This window comes from Oncorhynchus nerka, linkage group LG18, assembly GCF_034236695.1.
Source record: "Oncorhynchus nerka isolate Pitt River linkage group LG18, Oner_Uvic_2.0, whole genome shotgun sequence".
Lineage (NCBI taxonomy): Eukaryota > Metazoa > Chordata > Actinopteri > Salmoniformes > Salmonidae > Oncorhynchus > Oncorhynchus nerka.
The window spans coordinates 33112930-33135969 of record NC_088413.1 but is presented as its reverse complement, the minus strand read 5'-3'; the positions used below and the strand labels follow the sequence as shown (position 1 = coordinate 33135969).

The following is a 23040-nucleotide window of genomic DNA, read 5'->3' as shown; positions in this document are numbered from 1 at the left end:
CTCTATAAATTTGGCACATTTAGCCACTGGGATTTTTGCCCATTCTTCAAAGCAAAATTGCTCCAGCTTCTTCAAGTTGGATGGGTTCCGCTGGTGTACAACAATCTTTACGTCAGACCACAGATTCTCAATTGGATTGAGGTCTGGGCTTTGCCTTGGCCATTCCAAGGCATTTAAATGTTTCCCCTTAAATAACTCGAGTGTTGATTTAGCAGTATGCTTAGGGTCATTGTCTTGCTGGAAGGTGAACCTCCATCCCAGTCTCAAATCTCTGGAAGACTGAAACAGGTTTCCCTCAAGAATTTCCTCTATTTAGAGCCATCCACCATTCCTTCAATTCTGACCAGTTTCCCAGTCCCTACCGATGAAAAATCCCCACAGCATGATGCTGCCACCACCATGCTTCACTGTGGGGATGGTATTCTCGGGGTGATGCGAGGTGTTGGGTTTGCGCCAGACATAGCATTTGCCTTGATTTTTGTGTCCAAATTAGCTACAATTTAGTCTCATCTGACCAGAGTATCTTCTTCCATATGTTTGGGGATACTCCCATATGCCCTTTGGAAAAAAACAAATGTGTTTGCTTATTTTTTTCTTGAAGCAATGGCTTTTTTTCTGGCCACTCTTCCGTAAAGCCCAGCTCTGTGGAGTGTACGGCTTTAAGTGGTCCTATGGACAGATACTCCATTCTCCACGGTGGAGCTTTGCAGCTCCATCAGGGTTATCTTTGGTCTCTTTGTTGCCTCTGATTAATGCCCTCCTTGCCTGGTCTGTGAGTTTTGGTGGGCGGCCCTCTTTGGCAGGTTTGTTGTGGTGCCATATTCTTTCCATTTTTTAATAATGGATTTAACGGTGCTTCGTGGGATATTCAAAGTGTCTGATATTTTTTTATAACCCTTCCCTTATCTGTACTTCTGCACAACTTTGTCCCTGGCCTGTTTGGAGAGCTCCTTGGTCTTCATGGTGCCCCTTCTTAGTGGTGTTGCAGACTCTGGGTTCTTTCAGAACAGGTGTATATATACTGAGATCATGTGACAGATCATGTGGCACTTAGATTGCACACATGTAGACTTTTTAAAATGAATTATATTACTTCTGAAGGTAATTGGTTGCACCAGATCTTATTTAGGGGCTTCCTAGCAAAGGGGGTGAATACATATGCACGCAGCACTTTTCCGTTTTATTTTTTAAGATTTTTTTTTAGAAGTCATGTTTTTCATTTCACTTCACCAATTTGGACTATTTTGTGTATGCCCATTACATGAATTCCAAATAAAAATCGATTTAAATGACAGGTTGTAATGCAACAAAATAGGAAAAACGCCAAGAGGGATGAATACTTTTGCAAGATACTGTAGTTAATGGAACAGCAGGGAACACTTGGCTTTAGAGATGGAATGAATCCAGTATAGATCTTTAAGGATATGTACTGGTGCATTTAAATCTGTAAGTTCATTATTAGTAGAGGCAGCAGCAGTTAGCTTATTGTGTTAGACCAGGGGTGTCACTCATTCCATTGAGGGCCTAGTGTCTGCGAATTTTAAAAATCCTTTCAATTAAGACCTAGACAACCAGGTGAGGGGAGTTTTTTAAACTAATTTGTGACCTTAATTCATCAATCAAGTACAAGGGAGGAGCAGAAACCTGCAGACACTCGGTCCTCCGTGGAATGAGTTTTACACCTGGGTTACACTGAAAAGCTGTGAGGTTGGTCATCTCACTGCTACTGTTCTAGATGGCTGTTGGGAATATACTAGTAGACAAGGCAGTGGATTTGGATGGACAGTTGAAAAGCTTCCACACTCCAGTACAGTAGGCCGTGGCATGCACCTGTTGACGTTTGATTGCGAGCCCTTTTACAATGAAAACAACATATAACAGCAGAGATGCGTTCATTGACCGAGTATTGTATGAATGTGGTGTGGCTGGAAAGGCAGGTTATCCCTTTACAGTGCATTCAGAAAGTATTCAGACCACTTGACTTTATCCACTTTGTTACGTTACAGCCTTATTCTACACTGGATTAAATTTGTTTTTTTCCTCATCAATCTACACACAATACCTCATAATGACAAAGCAGAATCAGGTTCGGAAATTGCTAATGTATTAATAATAAAATGAAATATCTAATTTACATGTGTAAGTATTCAGACCCTTTGCTTAGTACCTTTTTAGCAGCGATTACAGCGTTGAGTCTTGGGTATTACGCCACAAGCTTGGCACACCTGTATTTGGGAAGTTTCTCCCATTCTTCTCTGTAGATCCTCTCAAGCTCTCTCAGGTTGGATGTGGAGCATCGCTGCACAGCTATTTTCAGGTCTCTCCAGAGATGTTAGATTGGGTTCAAGTCCGGGCTTTGGCTGGGCCACTCAAGGACATTCAGAGACTTGTCCCAAAATGCCATTCCTGCTTTGTCTTGGCTTGGCTGTGTGCTTAGGGTAGTTGTCCTGTTAGAAGGTGAACCTTCACCCCAGTCTGAGGACCTGAGCGCTCAGGAGCAAGTACAGAGGATCTCTCTGTACTTTGCTCCGTTCAACTTTCCCTCGATCCTGACTAGTTTCCCAGTCCCTGCCACTGAAAAACTTCCCCACAGCATGATATTGCCACCACAATGCTTCACTATAGAGATGGTGCCAGGCTTCCTCCAGACATGACGCTTGGCATTCAGACCAGAGTTAAATCTTGATTTCATCAGAACAGAGACAATCTTGTTTCTCATAATCTGAGAGTCCTTTGGGTACCTTTTGCCAAACTCCAAGTGGGCTGTCATGTCTTTTACTGGCTTCCGTCTGGCCACTTCACCATAAAGGCCTGATTGGTGGAGTGCTGCAGAGATATGTGTCCTTCTGGAAGGTTCTCTCATCTCCACAGAGAAACTCTGGAACTCTGACAGAGTGATCATCAGATTCCAAGGCCCAATTGCTCAGTTTGGCCAGGCTGCCAGCTCTATGAAGAGCCTTGGTGGTTCCAAACTTCTTCCATTCAAGAATGATGGAGGCCACTGTGTTCTTGGGGTCCTTCAATGCTGCAGAAATTTTTGGTACCCTTCCCTGGGTCCATTGTGCGCCGCCCTATGTGACTCCCAAACATAGCCGGTTGTGATACAGACCAGGATCGAACCAGGGTCGGTAGTGACACCTCTAGCACTGAGATGCAGTGCCTTAGACCACTGCGCCACTTGGGGAACCTCATGGCTTGTTTTTTTCACTGACTTGCACTGTCAACTGTGGGATCTTATATAGACAGGTATGTGCCTTTAAAAAATTGTGTCCAAATTATTTGAATTTACCACAGGTGGACTCCAATCAAGTTGTAGAAACATCTCAAGGATGATTCATGGAAACAGGATACACCTACGCTCAATTTCAAGTGTCATAGCAAAGGGTCTGCATACTTATGTAAATAAGGTATTTCTGTTGTTTATTTTTGATACAGTTGAAAAAAAACTTTTTCGCTTTGTCATTATGGCGTACTGTGTGTAGATTGATGAGAGAAAAATGATTAAATCCTTTTAGAATGAGGCTGTAACCTATCAAAATGTGGAAAAGGGGAAGGGGTCTGAATACATTCCCGAATGCACTGTATATTGTTTGTAGTTACTTCCTGATTTAATAGTGCTAGAACTGAAAAACGTGTGTGAGCACGTCCTACAAACCTGACTCAGTTACACCAGCTCTGTCAGGAGGAATGGGCCAAAATTCACCCAACTTATTGTGGGAAGCTTGTGGAAGGCAACCTGAAATGTTGGACCCATGTTAAACTATTTAAAGGCAATGCTACCAAATACTAATTGGGTGTATGTAAACTTTTGACCCACTGGGAATGTGATGAAAATAATAAATAATTCGGAAATAAATAATTCTCTACTATTATTCTGACATTTCACATTCTTCAAATAAAGTGGTGATCCTAACTGACCTAAGACAGGGCATTTTTACTAGGATTAAATGTCAGGAATTGTGAAAAACTGAGTTTAAATGTATTTGGCTAAGGTGTATGTAAACTTCCGACTTCAACTGTATATGTTTTATTATTATGGTGTAACTGTGAATACATACATGGAACTCAAGTCCTTCTGTTCACCTGGCCTAGAATATCTCACAATCACATGCCATCTCCCGAGAGATTTTTAGTCAATAATATCCACATCGGTCAATATCCCTCCTCAAGCCGATACCACAACGGCCCTCAAAGAACTTCACTGGAAACCAAAACAAACTGGAAACCAAATATCCTGAGGCTGCATTTATTATAGCTGGCGATTTTAACAAAACAAATTTGAGGAAAAGGCTCCCAAAATTCTATTAACATATTGATTGTTGTACTCGCTGGGCTAAAACTCTCGATCATTGTTATACTACCTTCCAGAATGCATATAAGGCCCTCCCCAGCCCTCCATTCGGCAAATCGGACAACGATTATATCTGGCTCCTCCCCTCCTATAGGCAGAAACTCAAACAGGAAGCACTCGTGGTGAGGACTATTCAACACTGGTCTGACCAATCGGAATCACACGGACTAGGATATGTAGCTTCAGAAAATAATATCGCACATATACCAATACGGTGAATGAGTTTATCAGGAAGTGCACAGGAGATGTACCCACTGTGACTATTAAAACCTACCCCAACCAAAAACTGTGGATAGATGGGAGCATTCTCGCAAAACTGAATGCACGAACCACTGCATTTAACCAGGGCAAGAAGACTGAGAATATGGAAGAATACAAACAGTGTAATTATTCCCTCAGCAAAGCAATCAAGCAGGCTAAACGTTGGTATAGGGTGTGGCGTACAGCAGGTCAGCCAACAGGGGGAGACTCATCGAGGCCTGGTAACAGATGGAGTATTTTTTCGCGAGGTGGTGGCTCCATCTGCTGGACGTGTCAGGTCTCGACGGGCTCTCCGGACAGGACTAATTAGGGCTGATTAGGAGCTGGTGAGTAATCAAGGGCGATTGCTCACCAGCTGTGCAAGGCCCATAAAGCTGCCAGAAGGGCAGAAAACAGGGGAGGAACTGGGGGAAGAAAGGTGACTTCTGTATTGTTGGAAATGGTGCCAGAGCGACAATGAGGGAGTTCAGTTTTTGTGCCCGACAGGATCCAGCCAGACCCGGAGCCCAGAAGATGGTATCCCGGAGAGGGTCTCATGGGGGAGACCTATAATTTTCTCTTGAACTATTATATAAATAAACACCTTTGAAACTGAGCTAATCCTACTCAGTCCGTGTCTGATCTGTGTAAACGTCTGGACCAAAACCCCTGGTCTGCCACAAGGGACAAAGTTAAATCCCAGTTCAACAGCTCTGACACGAGACGTATGTGCCAGGGTCTACAGACAATCACGGATTATAAAATGGAATCCGCCACATCGCAGACACCGTCTTGCTTCCGGACAGACTGAACACCTTCTTTGCTCACTTTGAGGATAATACAGTGCCACCGATGCAGCCCGCTATCAAGGAATGTGGGCTCTCCTTCTGTGGATGATGTAAGACATTTAAGCATGTTAACCCTTGCGAGGCTGCCTGCCCAGGTGGTATCCTTAGACGTGTCCTCAGAGCATGCGCAGACCAGCTGGCTGGTGTGTTTACAGATATATTCAATCTCTCCCTATCCCAGTCTGTTGTCCCCACATGCTTCAAGATGGCCACCATTGTCCCTGTACCTAAATTACTTTTGCTTTCTTAACTAAATGACTGTTGCCCCGTAGCACTCACCTCTGTCATCATGAAGTGCTTTGAGAGACCAGTCAAGGATCATATCACCTCCACCGTACCTGACACCCTAGACCCACTTCAATTTGCTTACCGCCCCAATAGATCCACAGGCGATGCAATCGCCACCATTCTGCACACTGCCCTGCCCCATCTGGACAACAGTCATACCTATGTAAGAATGCTGTTCATTGACTATTATTGGACTGTTTGATTCGGGGTAAACTATGAACATTGAGATAGTAAATACATGATAGATCAGAAGCATAGAATATAAGGAGTGAAAGAGACTGGGTTTTATGTCAGAAGTTGTGGAAAGACAGATGGCTTTGGAATGTGTTTGGTGGAGATGTCACTGAGGGAGAGTGGGTAATGTATAGCATTTACATTGTCAGGATATGTTATTGTTCGCCATCAGGGATACTCTGGGAGGAGAGTATTGTATCTATAACCATGACAGCCTTGAGTTGGGGAGGAGTGAGCACTTTGGGGCAGATATCACTAAGGTTCTGTCTAGCAACAGGGATGCATTGGCTGTGTGGTTGTGGGGGAGGAGACTCAGCCTAGGAGAAAGGGTTAAATATCAGTGCTTGTGTGAAATGTTTTTTTGTGTGTGTCTGAATTACAGCTGTAACGACCCTTTGGGAAGAATTAAACTTGGTTAAGCTTCCCTAGTGTCTGTGAGTTATTTACTCTGAAAAATTTGAACCTAACACTATAGCTGACACCATAGTGACACCACTATAACACCATGGTGACCTCCAAGCTCATTAACAAGTACGAGGCTCAGGTTCTGGACCCCGCCCTGTGCGATTGTGTCCTGGATTTCCTGACGGATCGCCTCCAGGTGGTGATGGTAGGAAAAAAGCACCTTTTCGCCAATCCTCAACCCTGGGGCCCCACAAGGGTGCGTGCTCAGCCCCTCCTGTACTCCCTGTTCACCCATGACTGCGTGGCCAAGCACACCTCCAACTCAATCATCAAGTTTGCAGATGACACAACAGTAGTAGGCTTGATTACCAACAACAATGAGACAGCCTAATGGGGGAGGTGGGGGCTCTGGGAGTGTGGGGCCAGGACAATAACCTCTCACTCAATCAATCTCTCACATCACTGACAAACTGAAATGGTCCACACACACAGATAGTGTGGTGAAGAAGGCGCAATAGCGCCTCTTCAACCTCAGGAGGCTAAAGAAATTTGGCTTAACACCTAATACCCTCACAAACCTTTACAAATGCACAATTGAGAGCATCCTGTCGGGTTGTATCACCGCTTGGTACAGCAACTGCACCGCCCACAACCATAAAGCTCTCCAGAGGGTGGTACGGTCTGCACAACACATTACTGGGGGCAAAATTCCTGACCTTCTGGATACCTACAGCACCCGATGCCATAGGACGGCCAAAAAGATAATCAATAACATCAACCACCTGAGCCACTGCCTGTTCACCCCGCTATCATCCAGAAGGCCCTCCAGGCAAGCTTCAATGCCATTACAACTCTCCTTCCGTGGCCTCCAATTGCTCTTAAATACAAGTAAAACTAAATGCATGCTCTTCAACCGATCGCTACCTGCACCTGCCCGACTGTCCAACATCACTACTCTGGACGGCTCTGACTTAGAATACGTGGACAACTACAAATACTTAGGTGTCTGGTTAGACTGTAAACTCTCCTTCCAGACTCATATCAAACATCTCCAATCCAAAGTTAAATCTAGAATTGGCTTCCTATTTCGCAACAAAGCATCCTTCACTCATGCTGCCAAACATACGCTTGTAAAACTGACCATCCTACTAATCCTCGACTTTGGCGATGTCATTTACAAAATAGCCTCCAATACCCTACTCAACAAATTGGATGCAGTCTATCACAGTGCAATCCGTTTTGTCACCAAAGCCCCATATACTACCCACCATTGCGACCTGTACGCTCTCGTTGGCTGGCCCTCGCTTAATACTCGTCGCCAAACCCACTGGCTCCATGTCATCTACAAGGTAAAGTCCCCCCTTATCTCAGCTCGCTGGTCACCATAGCATCTCCCACCTGTAGCACACGCTCCAGCAGGTATATCTCCAGCACATCAGAGGCTGCTGCCTATAGACATAGATTAGGAATCACTGGCCACTTTAAGGAAATGAAGCACTATCCACTTTAATAATGTCTCCGTATCTTGCATTACTCATCTCAAATGTATAAACTGTACTCTATACTATTCTACTGTATTTTAGTCACTTTAATTGCGTGTAAATATTGCATCACCCATCTCATATGTACACTGCTCAACAAAATACAGGGAACACTAAAATAACACATCCTAGATCTGAATGAATGAAATATTCTTATTAAATGCTTTTTTCTTTACATAGTTGAATGTGCTGACAACAAAATCACACAAAAATTATCAATGGAAATCAAATTTATGGAGGTCTGGATTTGGAGTCACACTCAAAATTAAAGTGGAAAACCACACTACGGGCTGATCCAACTTTGATGTAATGTCCTTAAAACAAGTCAAAATGAGGCTCAGTAGTGTGTGTGGCCTCCACGTGCCTGTATGACCTCCCTACAATGCCTGGGCATGCTCCTGATGAGGTGGCGGATGGTCTCCTGAGGGATCTCCTCCCAGACCTGGATTAAAGTATCCGCCAACTCCTGGACAGTCTGTGGTGCAACGTGGCGTTGGTGGATGGAGCGAGACATGATGTCCCAGATGTGCTCAATTGGATTCAGGTCTGGGGAACGGGCGGGCCAGTCCATAGCATCAATGCCTTCCTCTTGCAGGAACTGCTGACACACTCCAGCCACATGAGGTCTAGCATTAGAAGGAACCCAGGGCCAACCGCACCAGCATATGGTCTCACAAGGGGTCTGAGGATCTCATCTCGGTACCTAATGGCAGTCAGGCTACCTCTGGCGAGCACATGGAGGGCTGTGCGGCCCCCCAAAGAAATGCCACCCCACACCATGACTGACCCACCGCCAAACCAGTCATGCTGGAGGATGTTGCAGGCAGCAGAACGTTCTCCACGGCGTCTCCAGACTCTGTCACGTCTGTCACATGTGCTCAGTGTGAACCTGCTTTCATCTGTGAAGAGCACAGGGCGCCAGTGGCGAATTTGCCAATCTTGGTGTTCTCTGGCAAATGCCAAACGTCCTGAACGGTGTTGGGCTGTAAGCACAACCCCCACCTGTGGACGTCGGGCCCTCATACCACCCTCATGGAGTCTGTTTCTGACCGTTTGAGCAGACACATGCACATTTGTGGCCTGCTGGAGGTCATTTTGCAGGGCGCTGGCAGTGCTCCTCCTGCTCGTCCTTGCACAAAGGCGGAGGTAGCGGTCCTGCTGCTGGGTTGTTGCCCTCCTACGGCCTCCTCCACGTCTCCTGATCTACTGGTCTGTCTCCTGGTAGCGCCTCCATGCTCTTGACACTACGCTGACAGACACAGCAAACCTTCTTGCCACAGCTCGCATTGATGTTCCATCCTGGATGAGCTGCACTACCTGAGCCACTTGTGTGGGTTGTAGACTCCGTCTCATGCTACCACTAGAGTGAAAGCACCGCCAGCATTCAAAAGTGACCAAAACATCAGCCAGGAAGCATAGGAACTGAGAAGTGGTCTGTGGTCACCACCTGCCGAACCACTCCTTTATTGGGGGTGTCTTGCTAATTGTCACGTTCTGACCTTTATTTCCTTTGTTTTGTATTTATTTAGTATGGTCAGGGCGTGAGTTGGGTGGGCAGTCTATGTTTGTTTTTCTAGGTTTTGGGTATTTCTATGTTTCGGCCTAGTATGGTTCTCAATCAGAGGCAGGTGTCATTAGTTGTCTCTGATTGAGAATCATACTTAGGTAGCCTGGGTTTCACTGTGTGTTTGTGGGTGATTGTTCCTGTCTCTGTGTTTGCACCAGATAGGACTGTTTAGGTTTTCGCACATTTATTGTTTTGTTAGTTATTTCATGTCTAGTTCCTTTATTAAAGAACATGAATAACCACCACGCTGCATTTTGGTCCGCTTCTCCTTCACCACAGGAAAACCCTTACAGAATCACCCACCACAACAGGACCAAGCAGCGTGGTAACGGGCAAAAGCAGCAGCAGGAGAAGCAACAGAGGCAGCAGCAGCAGGAGCAGCAGCAGCAGCAGCAGTGGGAGAGGCTGCACTATTTGGAGAGATGGACTTGGGAGGAGATCCTTGACGGGAAAGGACCCTGGGCAGAGCCAGGGGAATATTGCCGCCCCAAAGCCGAGCTGGAGGCAGCGAAGGCAGAGAGGCGGCATTATGAGGAGCTAGCACGGCAGAGCGGCTGGAAGCCCGAGAGGCACCCCCAAAAATGTATTGGGGGGGGGCACAGGGAGAGTGTGGCAGAGTCAGGAGCCAGACCTGAGCCAACTCCCCCTGTTTACCGTAAGGAGCCATGGATGTTATCGGAGCTGTCGGGCGAAGCTGAGGGCTGAGTCTGAGAGGGTCGAGGAGTTATTGGACAGAATGGAGGAGAGTGAACGGATGGGAGATGAGGAGACACTCGAGGAGGTGTTAATAGAATTGGGGGAGTGTGAAGAGAGAGAGCAGTTGATTTGGCGTAGTATGCAAGGCATACACCCTGAGGTGTGTGTCCCCAGCCCGGTACCACCAGTGCCGGCACCCCGCACCAGGCTGTCTCTCCGTCCCATCAACACAGGTGTTCCCGCCTGTCCGGCGCTACCAGAGTTTCCCGCCTGTCCGGCGCTGCCAGAGCTCCCGCCCCTCAGTCCAGAGGCGCCAGAGCCCCTCAGTCCAGAGGCGACAGAGCTTCTCTGTCCAGCGCGGCCAGAGCCTTCCTCCTCTCCAGCGCAGCCGGAGTCTCCCGCCTGTCCGGCGCTGCCAGAGCTCCCGCCCCTCATTCCAGAGGCACCAGAGCCCCTCATTCCAGAGGCGCCAGAGCCCCTCAGTCCAGCACTGCCAGAGCCTTCCTCTCCAGCGCCGTCTGAGCTACCCGTCTGCCCAGCGCCGTCTGAGCTACCCGTCTGCCCAGCGCCGCCAGTGCTGCCAGTCTGCCCAGCGCCGCCAGTCTGCCCAGCGCCGCCAGCGCCGCCAGTCTGCCCAGCGCCGCCAGCGCCGCCAGTCTGCCATGGTTAGAGAGCCACGGAGGCGGACAATGAGGCGGACTAAGACAATGGTGAAGTGGGGTCCGTGTCCCGCGCCAGAGCCGCCACCGCGGACAGACGCCCACCCAGACCCTCCCCTATAGGTCAAGGTCTCTGTGTTTGCACCAGATAGGACTGTTTAGGTTTTCGCACATTTATTGTTTTGTTAGTTATTTCATGTCTAGTTCCTTTATTAAAGAACATGAATAACCACCACGCTGCATTTTGGTCCGCTTCTCCTTCACCACAGGAAAACCCTTACACTAATTGCCTATAATTTCCACCTGCTATTCCATTTGCACAACAGCATGTGAAATGTATTGTCAATCAGTGTTGCTTCCTAAGTGGACAGTTTGATTTCACAGAAGTGTGATTGACTTGGAGTTACATTGTGTTGTTTGTGTTCCATTTATTTTTTTGAGCAGTGTATATACTGTATTCTATACTATGACACTATCTTAGTCCAATGCCGCTCAGACATATATTTATATTCTTAATCCATTCCTTACTTAGATTTACGTGTATTTTGGGTATATGTTGTGAAACTGTGAGATATTACTGCACTGTCGGAGCTAGAAGCACAAGCATTTCGCTACACCCGCAATAACATCTGCTTAACACGTGTATGTGACCAATACATTTTATTTGAACTTTAGCTAGCTGGCTAACATTAGCTAGGTTACGGGTTAAGTATAGGAGAGAGGTTAAAGGTTTAGGGGAAGGGGAAGGGTTAGCTAGTATGCTAAGTAGTTGCAAAGTAGCAAAAAAGTAAGTGATTGTTAAAATGATGATGAGATTCAAACGCGCATATTTTGGTTGCTAGACGTTCGCATTATGTACCTACCTATCCACCCCGACCAACCGCCCTCCTATCATATTTGCCTTAAGAAACCTTCTGTCTTATGTAACCATGCCAAACGTAACATATCATACTAATGATTGTCCTGGGTGTATGTTTACAATGCCAGCCTAGTCTGAGACCGGGCTGGTTTTTCTTGATAACCTTGATAATCTGCTGATTTCATGATGCCTTGCACATGTTCATGGTCCCCAGTACCAGAGGCAGCAAACCAACCCCACAGCATTATCGACACTCTCCCATGTTTGATTGTAGGGAGGAATGCTGTAGGAATGCTGCATTTGGTGATATGTTACTGTAGTTATACTTGAGATATCGTTTTTCAATGGGAGTGAGCCATCAAAACAACTTCATGGCTACCGACGTGAGTGCTACGGGGCGGTAAATCATTTAGGCAGATCACCATCGCTTCCTTGGGCACAGGGACTATGGTGGTGTGCTTGAAACAAGGAAGAGGTTGAAAATGTCAGTGAAGACACTTGTCAGTTGGTCCAGGCATGCTTTGAGTACACGTCCTGGTAATCTGTCTGGCCCCGCTGCTGTGTGAATGTTGACCTGTTTAAAGGTCATTCTCACGTCGGCTACTGAGAGCGTTATCACACAGTTGTCCAGAATAGCTGGTGCTTATGTGTTGCTTGCCTCGAAGCAAGCATTAAGGGCAGGCTGCGTATGGTGAGCTGTAGAAGCTGAGCTGGGGCCTGGTAGGGCTGAGCTGCGGTCAGGTAGGGCTGGGCCGGATACTGGTAGAGCTGGGGCCTGGGCTCCAGACTGGTATGGATGGGCCGGAGGCTAATGGGGTTGAGCTGATTGCTGAGCTGGGGCCTTGGCTGGAGCCTGTTTTGGCTGGGCAAGAGGCTGGTAGGGCTGAGCTGGGGCCTTGGCTGGAGCCTGTTTTGGCTGGGCAAGAGGCTGGTATTGCTGAGCTAGGGCCTTGGCTGGAGCCTGTTTTGGCTGGGCAAGAGGCCGGTAGGGCTGAGCTGGGGCCTGGTTCCGCTGGGCCAGGGGCTGTTAGGGCTGAGTTGGGGCCTGGTATGGCTGGGCCAGGGGCTGGTAGGGCTGAGTTGGGGCCTGGTTTCGCTGGGCCAGGGGCTGGTAGGGCTGAGTTGGGGCCTGGTATGGCTGGGCCAGGGGTTGGTAGGGCTGAGCTGGGGCTGGTATGGCTGGGCCAGGGGTTGGTAGGGCTGAGCTGGGCCTGGTATGGCTGGGCCAGGGGCTCCTCTCAAAAATTTTAGAGAAGGCTGTTGCGCAGCAACTCACTGCCTTCCTGAAGACAAACAATGTATACGAAATGCTTCAGTCTGGTTTTAGACCCCATCATAGCACTGAGACGGCACTTGTGAAGGTGGTAAATTACATTTTAATGGCATCGGACCGAGGCTCTGCATCTGTCCTCGTGCTCCTAGACCTTAGTGCTGCTTTTGATACCATCGATCACCACATTCTTTTGGAGAGATTGGAAACCCAAATTGGTCTACACGGACATGTTCTGGCCTGGTTTAGATCTTATCTGTCGGAAAGATATCAGTTTGTCTCTGTGAATGGTTTGTCCTCTGACAAATCAACTGTAAATTTCGGTGTTCCTCAAGGTTCCGTTTAGGACCACTATTGTTTTCACTATATATTTTACCTCTTGGGGATGTTATTCGAAAACATAATGTAAACTTTCACTGCTATGCGGATGACACACAGCTGTACATTTCAATGAAACATGGTGAAGCCCCAAAATTGCCCTCGCTAGAAGCATGTGTTTCAGACATAAGGAAGTGGATGGCTGCAAACTTTCTACTATTAAACTCGGACAAAACAGAGATGCTTGTTCTAGGTCCCAAGAAACAAAGAGATCTTCTGTTGAATCTGACAATTAATCTTAATGGTTGTACAGTCGTCTCAAATAAAACTGTGAAGGACCTCGGCGTTACTCTGGACCCTGATCTCTCTTTTGAAGAACATATCAAGACCATTTCGAGGACAGCTTTTTTCCATCTACATAACATTGCAAAAATCAGAAACTTTCTGTCCAAAAATGATGCAGAAAAATTAATCCATGCTTTTGTCACTTCTAGGTTAGACTACTGCAATGCTCTATTTTCCGGCTACCCGGATAAAGCACTAAATAAACTTCAGTTAGTGCTAAATACGGCTGCTAGAATCCTGACTAGAACCCAAAAATTTGATCATATTACTCCAGTGCTAGCCTCTCTACACTGGCTTCCTGTCAAAGCAAGGGCTGATTTCAAGGTTTTACTGCTAACCTACAAAGCATTACATGGGCTTGCTCCTACCTATCTCTCTGATTTGGTCCTGCCGTACATACCGACACGTACGCTACGGTCACAAGACGCAGGCCTCCTAATTGTCCCTAGAATTTCTAAGCAAACAGCTGGAGGCAGGGCTTTCTCCTATAGAGCTCCATTTTTATGGAACGGTCTGCCTACCCATGTCAGAGACGCAAACTCGGTCTCAACCTTTAAGTCTTTACTGAAGACTCATCTCTTCAGTGGGTCATATGATTGAGTGTAGTCTGGCCCAGGAGTGGGAAGGTGAACGGAAAGGCTCTGGAGCAACGAACCGCCCTTGCTGTCTCTGCCTGGCCGGTTCCCCTCTTTCCACTGGGATTCTCTGCCTCTAACCCTATTACAGGGGCTGAGTCACTGGCTTACTGGGGCTCTCTCATGCCGTCCCTGGAGGGGGTGCGTCACCTGAGTGGGTTGATTCACTGTTGTGGTCATCCTGTCTGGGTTGGCGCCCCCCTTGGGTTGTGCCGTGGCGGAGATCTTTGTGGGCTATACTCAGCCTTGTCTCAGGATGGTAAGTTGGTGGTTGAAGATATCCCTCTAGTGGTGTGGGGGCTGTGCTTTGGCAAAGTGGGTGGGGTTATATCCTTCCTGTTTGGCCCTGTCCGGGGTGTCCTCGGATGGGGCCACAGTGTCTCCTGACCCCTCCTGTCTCAGCCTCCAGTATTTATGCTGCAGTAGTTTATGTGTCGGGGGCTGGGGTCAGTTTGTTATATCTGGAGTACTTCTCCTGTCCTATTCGGTGTCCTGTGTGAATCTAAGTGTGCGTTCTCTAATTCTCTCCTCTCTTTCTTTCTCTCTCTCGGAGGACCTGAGCCCTAGGACCATGCCCCAGGACTACCTGACATGATGACTCCTTGCTGTCCCCAGTCCACCTGGCCATGCTGCTGTTCCAGTTTCAACTGACCTGAGCCCTAGGACCATGCCCCAGGACTACCTGACATGATGACTCCTTGCTGTCCCCAGTCCACCTGGCCATGCTGCTGCTCCAGTTTCAACTTCCACCTGACTGTGCTGCTGCTCCAGTTTCAACTGTTCTGCCTTATTATTATTCGACCATGCTGGTCATTTATGAACATTTGAACATCTTGGCCATGTTCTGTTATAATCTCCACCCGGCACAGCCAGAAGAGGACTGGCCACCCCACATAGCCTGGTTCCTCTCTAGGTTTCTTCCTAGGTTTTGGCCTTTCTAGGGAGTTTTTCCTAGCCACCGTGCTTCTACACCTGCATTGCTTGCTGTTTGGGGTTTTAGGCTGGGTTTCTGTACAGCACTTTGAGATATCAGCTGATGTACGAAGGGCTATATAAATACATTTGATTTGATTTGATTTGGTAGGGCTGAGTTGGGGCCTGGTATGGCTGGGCCAGGGGTTGGTAGGGCTGAGCTGGGGCTGGTATGGCTGGGCCAGGGGCTGGTAGGGCTGAGTTGGGGCCTGGTTTGGCTGGGCAGGGGCTGGTAGGGCTGAGTTGGGGCCTGGTATGGCTGGGCCAGGGGCTGGTAGGGCTGAGAAGGGGCCTGGTATGGCTGGGCCAGGGGCTGGTAGGGCTGAGTTGGGGCCTGGTTTGGCTGGGTCAGGGGCTGGTAGGGCTGAGCTGGGGCCTGGGCCTGGATAGCCTGTGTTGAACCATCAATCAACCAAGTTTTGAGATGCAAGAGCAAGCTTCATGTAATTGTAACCTTATTTGGAGCATAAAGCTAGAAAGTCATGTGTGACTTGAAGGTCCAATGCAGCCATTTTATCTCAATATCAAATCATTACTTGTTAACAGTTTAACTACCTTACTGTGATTATTTTCTATTAAAATGACAAAAAAGAAATAGCTTCTTAGCAAATAGCAATTTCTCAAGTAATCATTTTTCTAACACCGTCTGAGAGTGTTCTGAGTGGGGAGGGGAAAATGGAAAATGACCTGTTGTTGGCGGAGAGCCTTGTAACTCTCTTTCTAATTGGTCTATGAACTGGTCCTGTATGGCTCAGTTGGTAGAGCATGGTGCTCGCACTATCAGGGTAGTGGGTTCAATTCCCGGAGTCTTCCCCACATAAAATGTATGCACGCATGAATGTAAGTTGCTTTGATGAAAGTGTCTGCTAACAGACATATAGAACTCATTTAATACCTGGTGATGTCACCAGGCAGATGACTTTCGGGTGATCTTTTCTAACAGTTCTTACACTAAAAGGGCGTTAGCCACAATTTAACAGTATTATTCCAACCTCATAGTGTGGAAATATATACAAAATAAAGTGTTTGATTGCACTGGGCCTTTAAAAGAAGATGCCGCAGGCCATTTGAAAACATGATTTATTCTACATCGAGTCCACAAGTGTGTAACCTTTATACATTTCTCATGAAAAAAAACAACCTTGAACTTTGTTTGCAGAAGGCTAATATATCTACTAGAGTTTGAGGATAATATTAATAATAATGATAATAGTTCTAATAGAGCAACACACACGTGCCTGAGTCTATCATGTGCCAACTGGTTGTGTAAAGTTTTCTAACAAAATGACAACACTCTGCCCTTAAAACACAAAGAGTAGGACTGCGTCCCAAAAGCCACCCTATTCCTTATATAGGGCATTACTTTTGACCAGAGTCTTATGGGCCCTGGTCAAAAGTAGTGCACTATGTAGGAGGTAAGGTACCATTTGGAACACAGTGTATGTAGAAGAAGAAGAGTCAGCCAGCCTGTCCGTCTATCGATAGAGATAATCAGCTTGTATGTTGGCAAAGATCTCGGCCTCCCACTTGTCAAGCAGTTCCCCTTTGTTGTGGGTCTCTGTAGAAAAATAAAAAGATAACCAAGTTAGATGTCAGTGCTTGACTATCTTAAAGCGTATTTAGTGAGGAAACTGTGACACTTTTTACTCTCTATTCAATAGGCATTTTGAGTCTTCTATCAAAATGCCCGATAATGCTTGTAGGAGACGGCGACGTTGGTCAGCTAAGCTTATGTGCAGAAACACGTCATGGAGTCTAATGGTCGTCTTGTGCCGAACTGTGCATGTGCAGGCCGTCAAATCAAAGGCCCTCCTTCGATATGAAGTTGTTTTGACAAATGAAAACGTTAGTTTGTCACAAGGTTGGAGTAATAACATGTTCAACTACTGAAGACATTGGCTCCAATCTAAGTTGTGCCTTTTAGATTGAGAGAATGAAAAACGAAGGTATCATTTTTCACTTCTCTCATTGGCTTCTCAAATGGCAAACCCCGGCCAGGTCTGCTTTGTCTGTTTCACAAGCATTCTCAGAAGTCTCATGATGTTGTGACTCTGGGTTTAGAAACTCGGTGCTAGTATAGTTTTCTCAACCGACACTATCGGCCTCTTCGAGTAAACATTAGCCATGTTAAGAAATGCATCATAGACCAGCGTTCTTACATAAGACATGTTGAAATATTAGAGTAACTCCAGATAAAGTGTGGTCCAGCCAACCCCGCTGGCTACAATGTGCAAACCTCCAAAATGACCTGCACAATAACAAAGGTAATGCGTCTCTTTCAGGTGCTCACAAGCTAATTTCACAACAAACTCGTTACATTGTACAATACAAAAGTATCTCCTCGTCGTAACAATAGCTATGTTTCCATGAACTTGTCCAGTGAATTTGTTGACATTTAGAACGTTTACATAGGAAATACATTTGACAATGCCTGCTACGATGTGTTTCCATTTAACAGTCTTGTCTCGATTTAAACAACTGGACATAATGACATCACAACAAAACAATTCAAATAAACTACAGTGTTGAATAAAAATGAAGTTGTTGAAGTGTTTGCCATTTAGGGAAATTGTGTATCAATAAATTGGTGACAGCCTGCATGCCCTCCCTCCTGCAGTACCTTCAGAAATTATTCACGCCCCTTGACTTTTGCCAAATTTTGTTGTGGTACAGCCTGAATATAAAATCGATTAAATTGTCTAACTCTTGGCAAATTCTTCTGTATACCAACCCTATCTTGTCACAACTCAACTGATTGGCTCAAACACATTACGAAGGAAAGAAATTCCACAAATGAACTTTTAACAAGGCACACCCGTTAATTGAAATGCATTCCAGGTGACTACCTCATGAAGCTGGTTGAGAGAATGCCAAGAATGCCAATTATAAAATATATTTGGTTCCTACATGATTCCATATGTGTTATTTCATAGTTTTGACGTCTTCACTATTATTCTACAATGTAGAAAATAGTACAAATAAAGAAAAACCCTTGAATAAGTAGGTGTGTGCAAACTTATGACTGGTACTGTACTTTTCCACATTTTGTTACGTTACAGCCTTATTCTAAAATGGATGAACTATTTTTTTTCTCATTAATCTACACACAATACCCCATAATGACAAAGCAAAAACATGTTTTTAGAAATGTTTGCACAAAAAAAGCTGAAATATCACATTTACATAAGTATTCAGACCCTTTAACTCAGTACTTTGTTGAAGCACCTTTGGAGTCTTCTTGGGTATGATGCAACAAGCTTGAAGTACCTGTATTCGGAGAGTTTCTCCCATTCTTCTCTGCAGATCCAATTTTGTTCACTCTTCAGCTGTAAACTGTTCCCAATTCTTCAATGTTTGATGGTTGCCTTTGACCAACTGCTGTTTTCAGATCTCATCGTAAGTTTTTGATGGGACACAGATCTGGACTCATTGGTGGCCACTCCAGTCCAGTGTTTCTTCTTGAACCATTCCTGGGTGCTTTTTTATGTTCTTGGGTCCGTTGTCTTGCTGGATACCCACGACCTTCGACCTAGTTTTTGGACACCGTGTTGAACACTCCACTCCAAAACCCCTTGATAATCTGCTGATTTCATGATGCCTTTGCACATGTTCAAGGCCCCCAGTACCAGAGGCAGCAAACCAACCCCACAGCATTATCGGAACTCTCCCATATTTGATTTTAGGGAGGAATGCTTCACTTGGTGATACGTTACTGTAGATATTATTTTTCAATGGGACAAGCAAAACAAATAACTGGAGATGTTTTGTTGTTGAAAAGTGCAAGGGTGACAACTGTAGCCAGGGATTGCACATAGTGTCTAGACAAACCCAGAGGGGTTGCAACTTTTTATGTGTAAGAGGTTGAGACAGCAGAAAAGAGGAAATACATTTGAGATTAGGATGGAGATTAAGAGGTATGGAATAGGTATATAAGGAAGCAGAGCTGAGTGAAAGAGAGCATCTGAAGCAAGGAGAAGCAAGAATAGAGGAAAAAGACGACATTTACATACACCAAGGTAAAACCCAAATATTTGATTCTGTAATGAGAAAATGCACCCTCTCTCATTTGTCTCTGAGTGTGCCGGAGTCTGGTCGTGTGCCCCCACAGATCGGAACTCCCAGTTTCCTTTATAAAATATATATAATAACGTTGCTCTTTTCCCAACAGCTGAAGAGAAGTGAAGATCCCATGATGAAGGTCCTACCCATTCTGGCCGTGATGCTACTCGGGACGTCTGCCATGGTGCTCAATGGTCTAAACTCCACCGGTACAGTAGCCTTCCCTCATCATCTCAACACCACAGTGACTGATGTAGATTCTCTCAGTAGAAGATGTATTTTCAAGGCCGGTTACCCTGACCGAGAATAAGCCTAATCCTGGACTGAAAAGCACGCTCAAATTAGAATAGCCATGTGAAGTTCTATGTCTGCCCACATAAGAAAATATATGCTATAGTATACATGTAAATACTATAGTATTCACTGCAGCGTGAATACTATAGAGGTCTAAGACAGACCCCGACTCTGCTCTTTTCGATAACCTGTAGGGAACACAATATTTGGTATATACTTGGCATGTAGGTTTCTCACTTATGGGTGGAAAAAATAAATTGCAATATGGGTGAGGGAAAGGGGCAGGTTATATGCACATAAGATAGTATAGTATTTACTATAGTTTTTAAAAAGTGTAATGTTTTGCGGAAAATACTGTACTATTTACAAGTGTTTTTTGTGTGGATAATACTGTAGTATTTACTATAGAATTCTACAACATTCTATAGTAAGTACTACACATGCTTGAAAGATACAACAGTGTGTAGTGTAGTGTTCCACAGTTTACTATGGAATTCTATAGTAAGTACTGTAAGATTCTATAGTAAACTGTAGTTTTTTTTTCATGTGGGTGGGAAACCAGCCCTTTGAGTATATGAACGGAGCCTCTCTCTCATATCTGTCCTTTTAATCTCTCCCTTGTTCTCCCCTTGTCCTTTTAGAACCTAGGCAGGTCTCTGGGAAGGTCAAGGACTTTCCACCCTGTCCTGGCCATTCTACCTGGTATAAACTGGGGCACAAATGTGTTAAGCACTTCAAGGAGGAATTGGACTTTCAATCTGCTGAGGTAAATTCAGACTTCTCTAAGGTTTTAGTCTACAGACCCATGTTCTCTCAGTTACTTGACCTTTATTTAGGCAAGAGAGTCCCATTGAGACCAATGTCTCTTTTCGTTAAAGGTAGACATACCGTAGTGAACCTCTGTATCTCTACATGATACGCAAAGTGACCACCATAACTAACTCTCAAAGCCGCATGCTGTACTCTAGTTCAGGTTATCCACTCCATTGTCTTTACCCGTTTCCAGTGTTGTGCATTAGTGTCTAACTCTAAATGGATTTTGATGATGACAACTCTCTCTTTCGTTTTCTCATTCATTCATTCTCACCCACACAGGGTTTCTGCCACTCTCAAAAGGACAAATCTCATCTGATATCAATCCACTCCAGCCAGGAGAACAAGGATGTGGACGTTTTTGCTCAGACGTTCAGCAGAGATTCCCCTCGCATCTGGCTTGGCGGTTTTACAGTATCTGACCCCCTTCAGGTGGTGGTTTTAGACTAAAAAGGGGCAGTTTCCCGGACACAGATTGACCTGGACTAAAAATGATTATTGATGGAGTTTCTTTATTGAGTCTGCTTTTTAGTCCAGGACTAGGCTTAATCGGTATCCAGGAAACCAACCCAGAGTTTCACCATTCAACTTGATCATCATTATAAAAACCAGGTGGACAACAGTGTTCATGCCCCCCAACGCCTTCTGTCATTATGCTTGATCTTTGTCTCTGTCTCTTTCTCTCTCTCTCTCTGTCTCTTTCTGTCTGTCTGTCTCGGTCGGTCTGTCTCTCTCTGTATCGCTCTCTCTTTCTCTCTTTCTCTCACAGCCTCACCGCTACCTCTGGACTGATGGGTCCCCCATGGACTACTATTCCTGGCTTCAGAACCCCAGGCAGCCATCCGGTGACGGACAGTGCATGGAAATGAACTGGCAGCGTAAGCAAGAGATGTCAGGGATAACGGGAGGGGAGGGAAGGCAGGCAGAGAGGGAGGGAGTCTTTTTTAAATTAGGCAAGTCAGTTAAGAACAAATTCTTATTTAAAATGACAGCCTACCCTGGCCAAACCCTAACCAGGACGATGCTGGGCCAATTGTTCACAGCCCTATGGGACTCCCAATCACAGCTGGTTGTGATACAGCCTGGAATTGGACCAGCGCCGGTAGTGACACCTCTAGCACTGAGATGCAGTACCTTAGACCGCTGCGCCACTCTGGAGTAGGGGGCAAGGGAAAAAGGGGACACGACAGAGCGACTTACAAGAGCAATTAGGGTTAATTACCTTAATCAAGGGCACATCGACAGATTTCTCACCTAGTCAGCTCGGGGATTTGAACCAACGCTCTTAACCGCTAAGCTACCAGCTACACCAAATGTAGTATGCTGATGTATTCAGAATTGTGTTAACTATTGTGGAAAATGGAGTGGGATGTTTTTGATTTAAAGTATGACAAATCTTATAGCTTTGTGTTATATAGATCAGTGGCCATGTGGTTAGAGTGACTGTCCTGAGCTTGGATGGTTGGGGGTTCGATCCCAGGTCGAGTCATACCAAAAAGCGGACAGATTCCTCTTTGCCTGGCACTCAGCATTAAAGTGAAGTTTTGAGGGTAAGGCCTTGCGATAGACTAGTGTCCAGGTGGTGTACTTGTATTAAATGATACGTCAAAAGCCTCATGCTACAGAAACAGTAGATAGGCTCATGTCGACCTGGCTTGGACAAGGCTGCTTAGCTACTAATGTAGCTCAAAACTCTCTAAAAGGGATTTAATAATGGATAAAACTAACTTTTTCATTTTCTCTCTCCATCTCTATTTATCTAGGCAAAGGGGACTGGAATGATTACCCGTGCAGCCAAACCAATTACTTTCTGTGTGCCTTCATACCTGGTTAAAGAGAGGAAACAAAAGGAGGAGGAGAAGAGGAGGGGATGGTGGAAAAAGGGAGTGGGAGGTTTATCATTTAAAGTAGGTGACAGATGAGCAGTATAGCAGTATATACTACCTGTCAGATACGCTTTGCATTACAGCTTTCTCAGACATCACGACCCCAGGACCCTGTAAAATGTTAGAGAAAAGCCACTGCTCAAAGACAAAGCCTTTGTCAGCTAAACGTTTTCACCATCACAGTCAGTTTCAGTCCGCCCAAAGATTTAATGAAACAACTGATTGTATTAGAAACTTCTAAACACATTGCATTTGAGAATTCTATCTAGGCCTATTGTCAGAAAACAGTAAAACAGTTATTTTCTTTAGGAATGTAGTGGAGTAAAAGTATGTTGTCAAAAATATAAATAGTAAAGTAAAGTACAGATACCCCAGAAAACAACATAAGTAGTACTTTACACCACTGCATTTGAGAATCCTATCTAGGCCTATTGTCAGAAAACAGTGTAACCTAATCTATTTTCAGGGGGAATGGTGTTGATGAAATGCTGCTTCACTTGTTTGTACTATGAAACACTGCACAATGCTTGACTAGCAAATAAAAAAGGAATACAAAATATCTTCATGAATCAATAATCATTGCATGACTTTCTTTTGTTGACCTGACCTTATTTAGCAACCAGATGGGGACAAGGGGTCAATACATAACAATACAGCCTCATCTTATTTATAGATGGACAACCCACTGGGTGGACTTGACAGATTTAGAATTTAACCTACTACCTTTCCATTCGGTGCCCTGTTTGTGTAGTGTGCCCAA

At 45.5% G+C, this 23040-nt stretch overlaps 1 protein-coding gene across 1 annotated transcript; it reads left to right on the top strand.

Annotated features, from left to right (window-relative positions):
* Positions 1 to 19120: 19120 nt before the first annotated feature.
* LOC115146551 (echinoidin-like) lies at positions 19121 to 22835 on the top strand. Its single transcript, XM_029688640.2, has 6 exons — positions 19121 to 19244; positions 19397 to 19496; positions 20223 to 20347; positions 20677 to 20826; positions 21164 to 21272; positions 22158 to 22835. The coding sequence occupies exons 2-6, from the start codon at positions 19418 to 19420 to the stop codon at positions 22226 to 22228; spliced, it is 534 nt and encodes a 177-aa protein (XP_029544500.1). The 5' UTR covers positions 19121 to 19244; positions 19397 to 19417; the 3' UTR covers positions 22229 to 22835.
* The last annotated feature ends 205 nt before the right edge of the window (positions 22836 to 23040 follow it).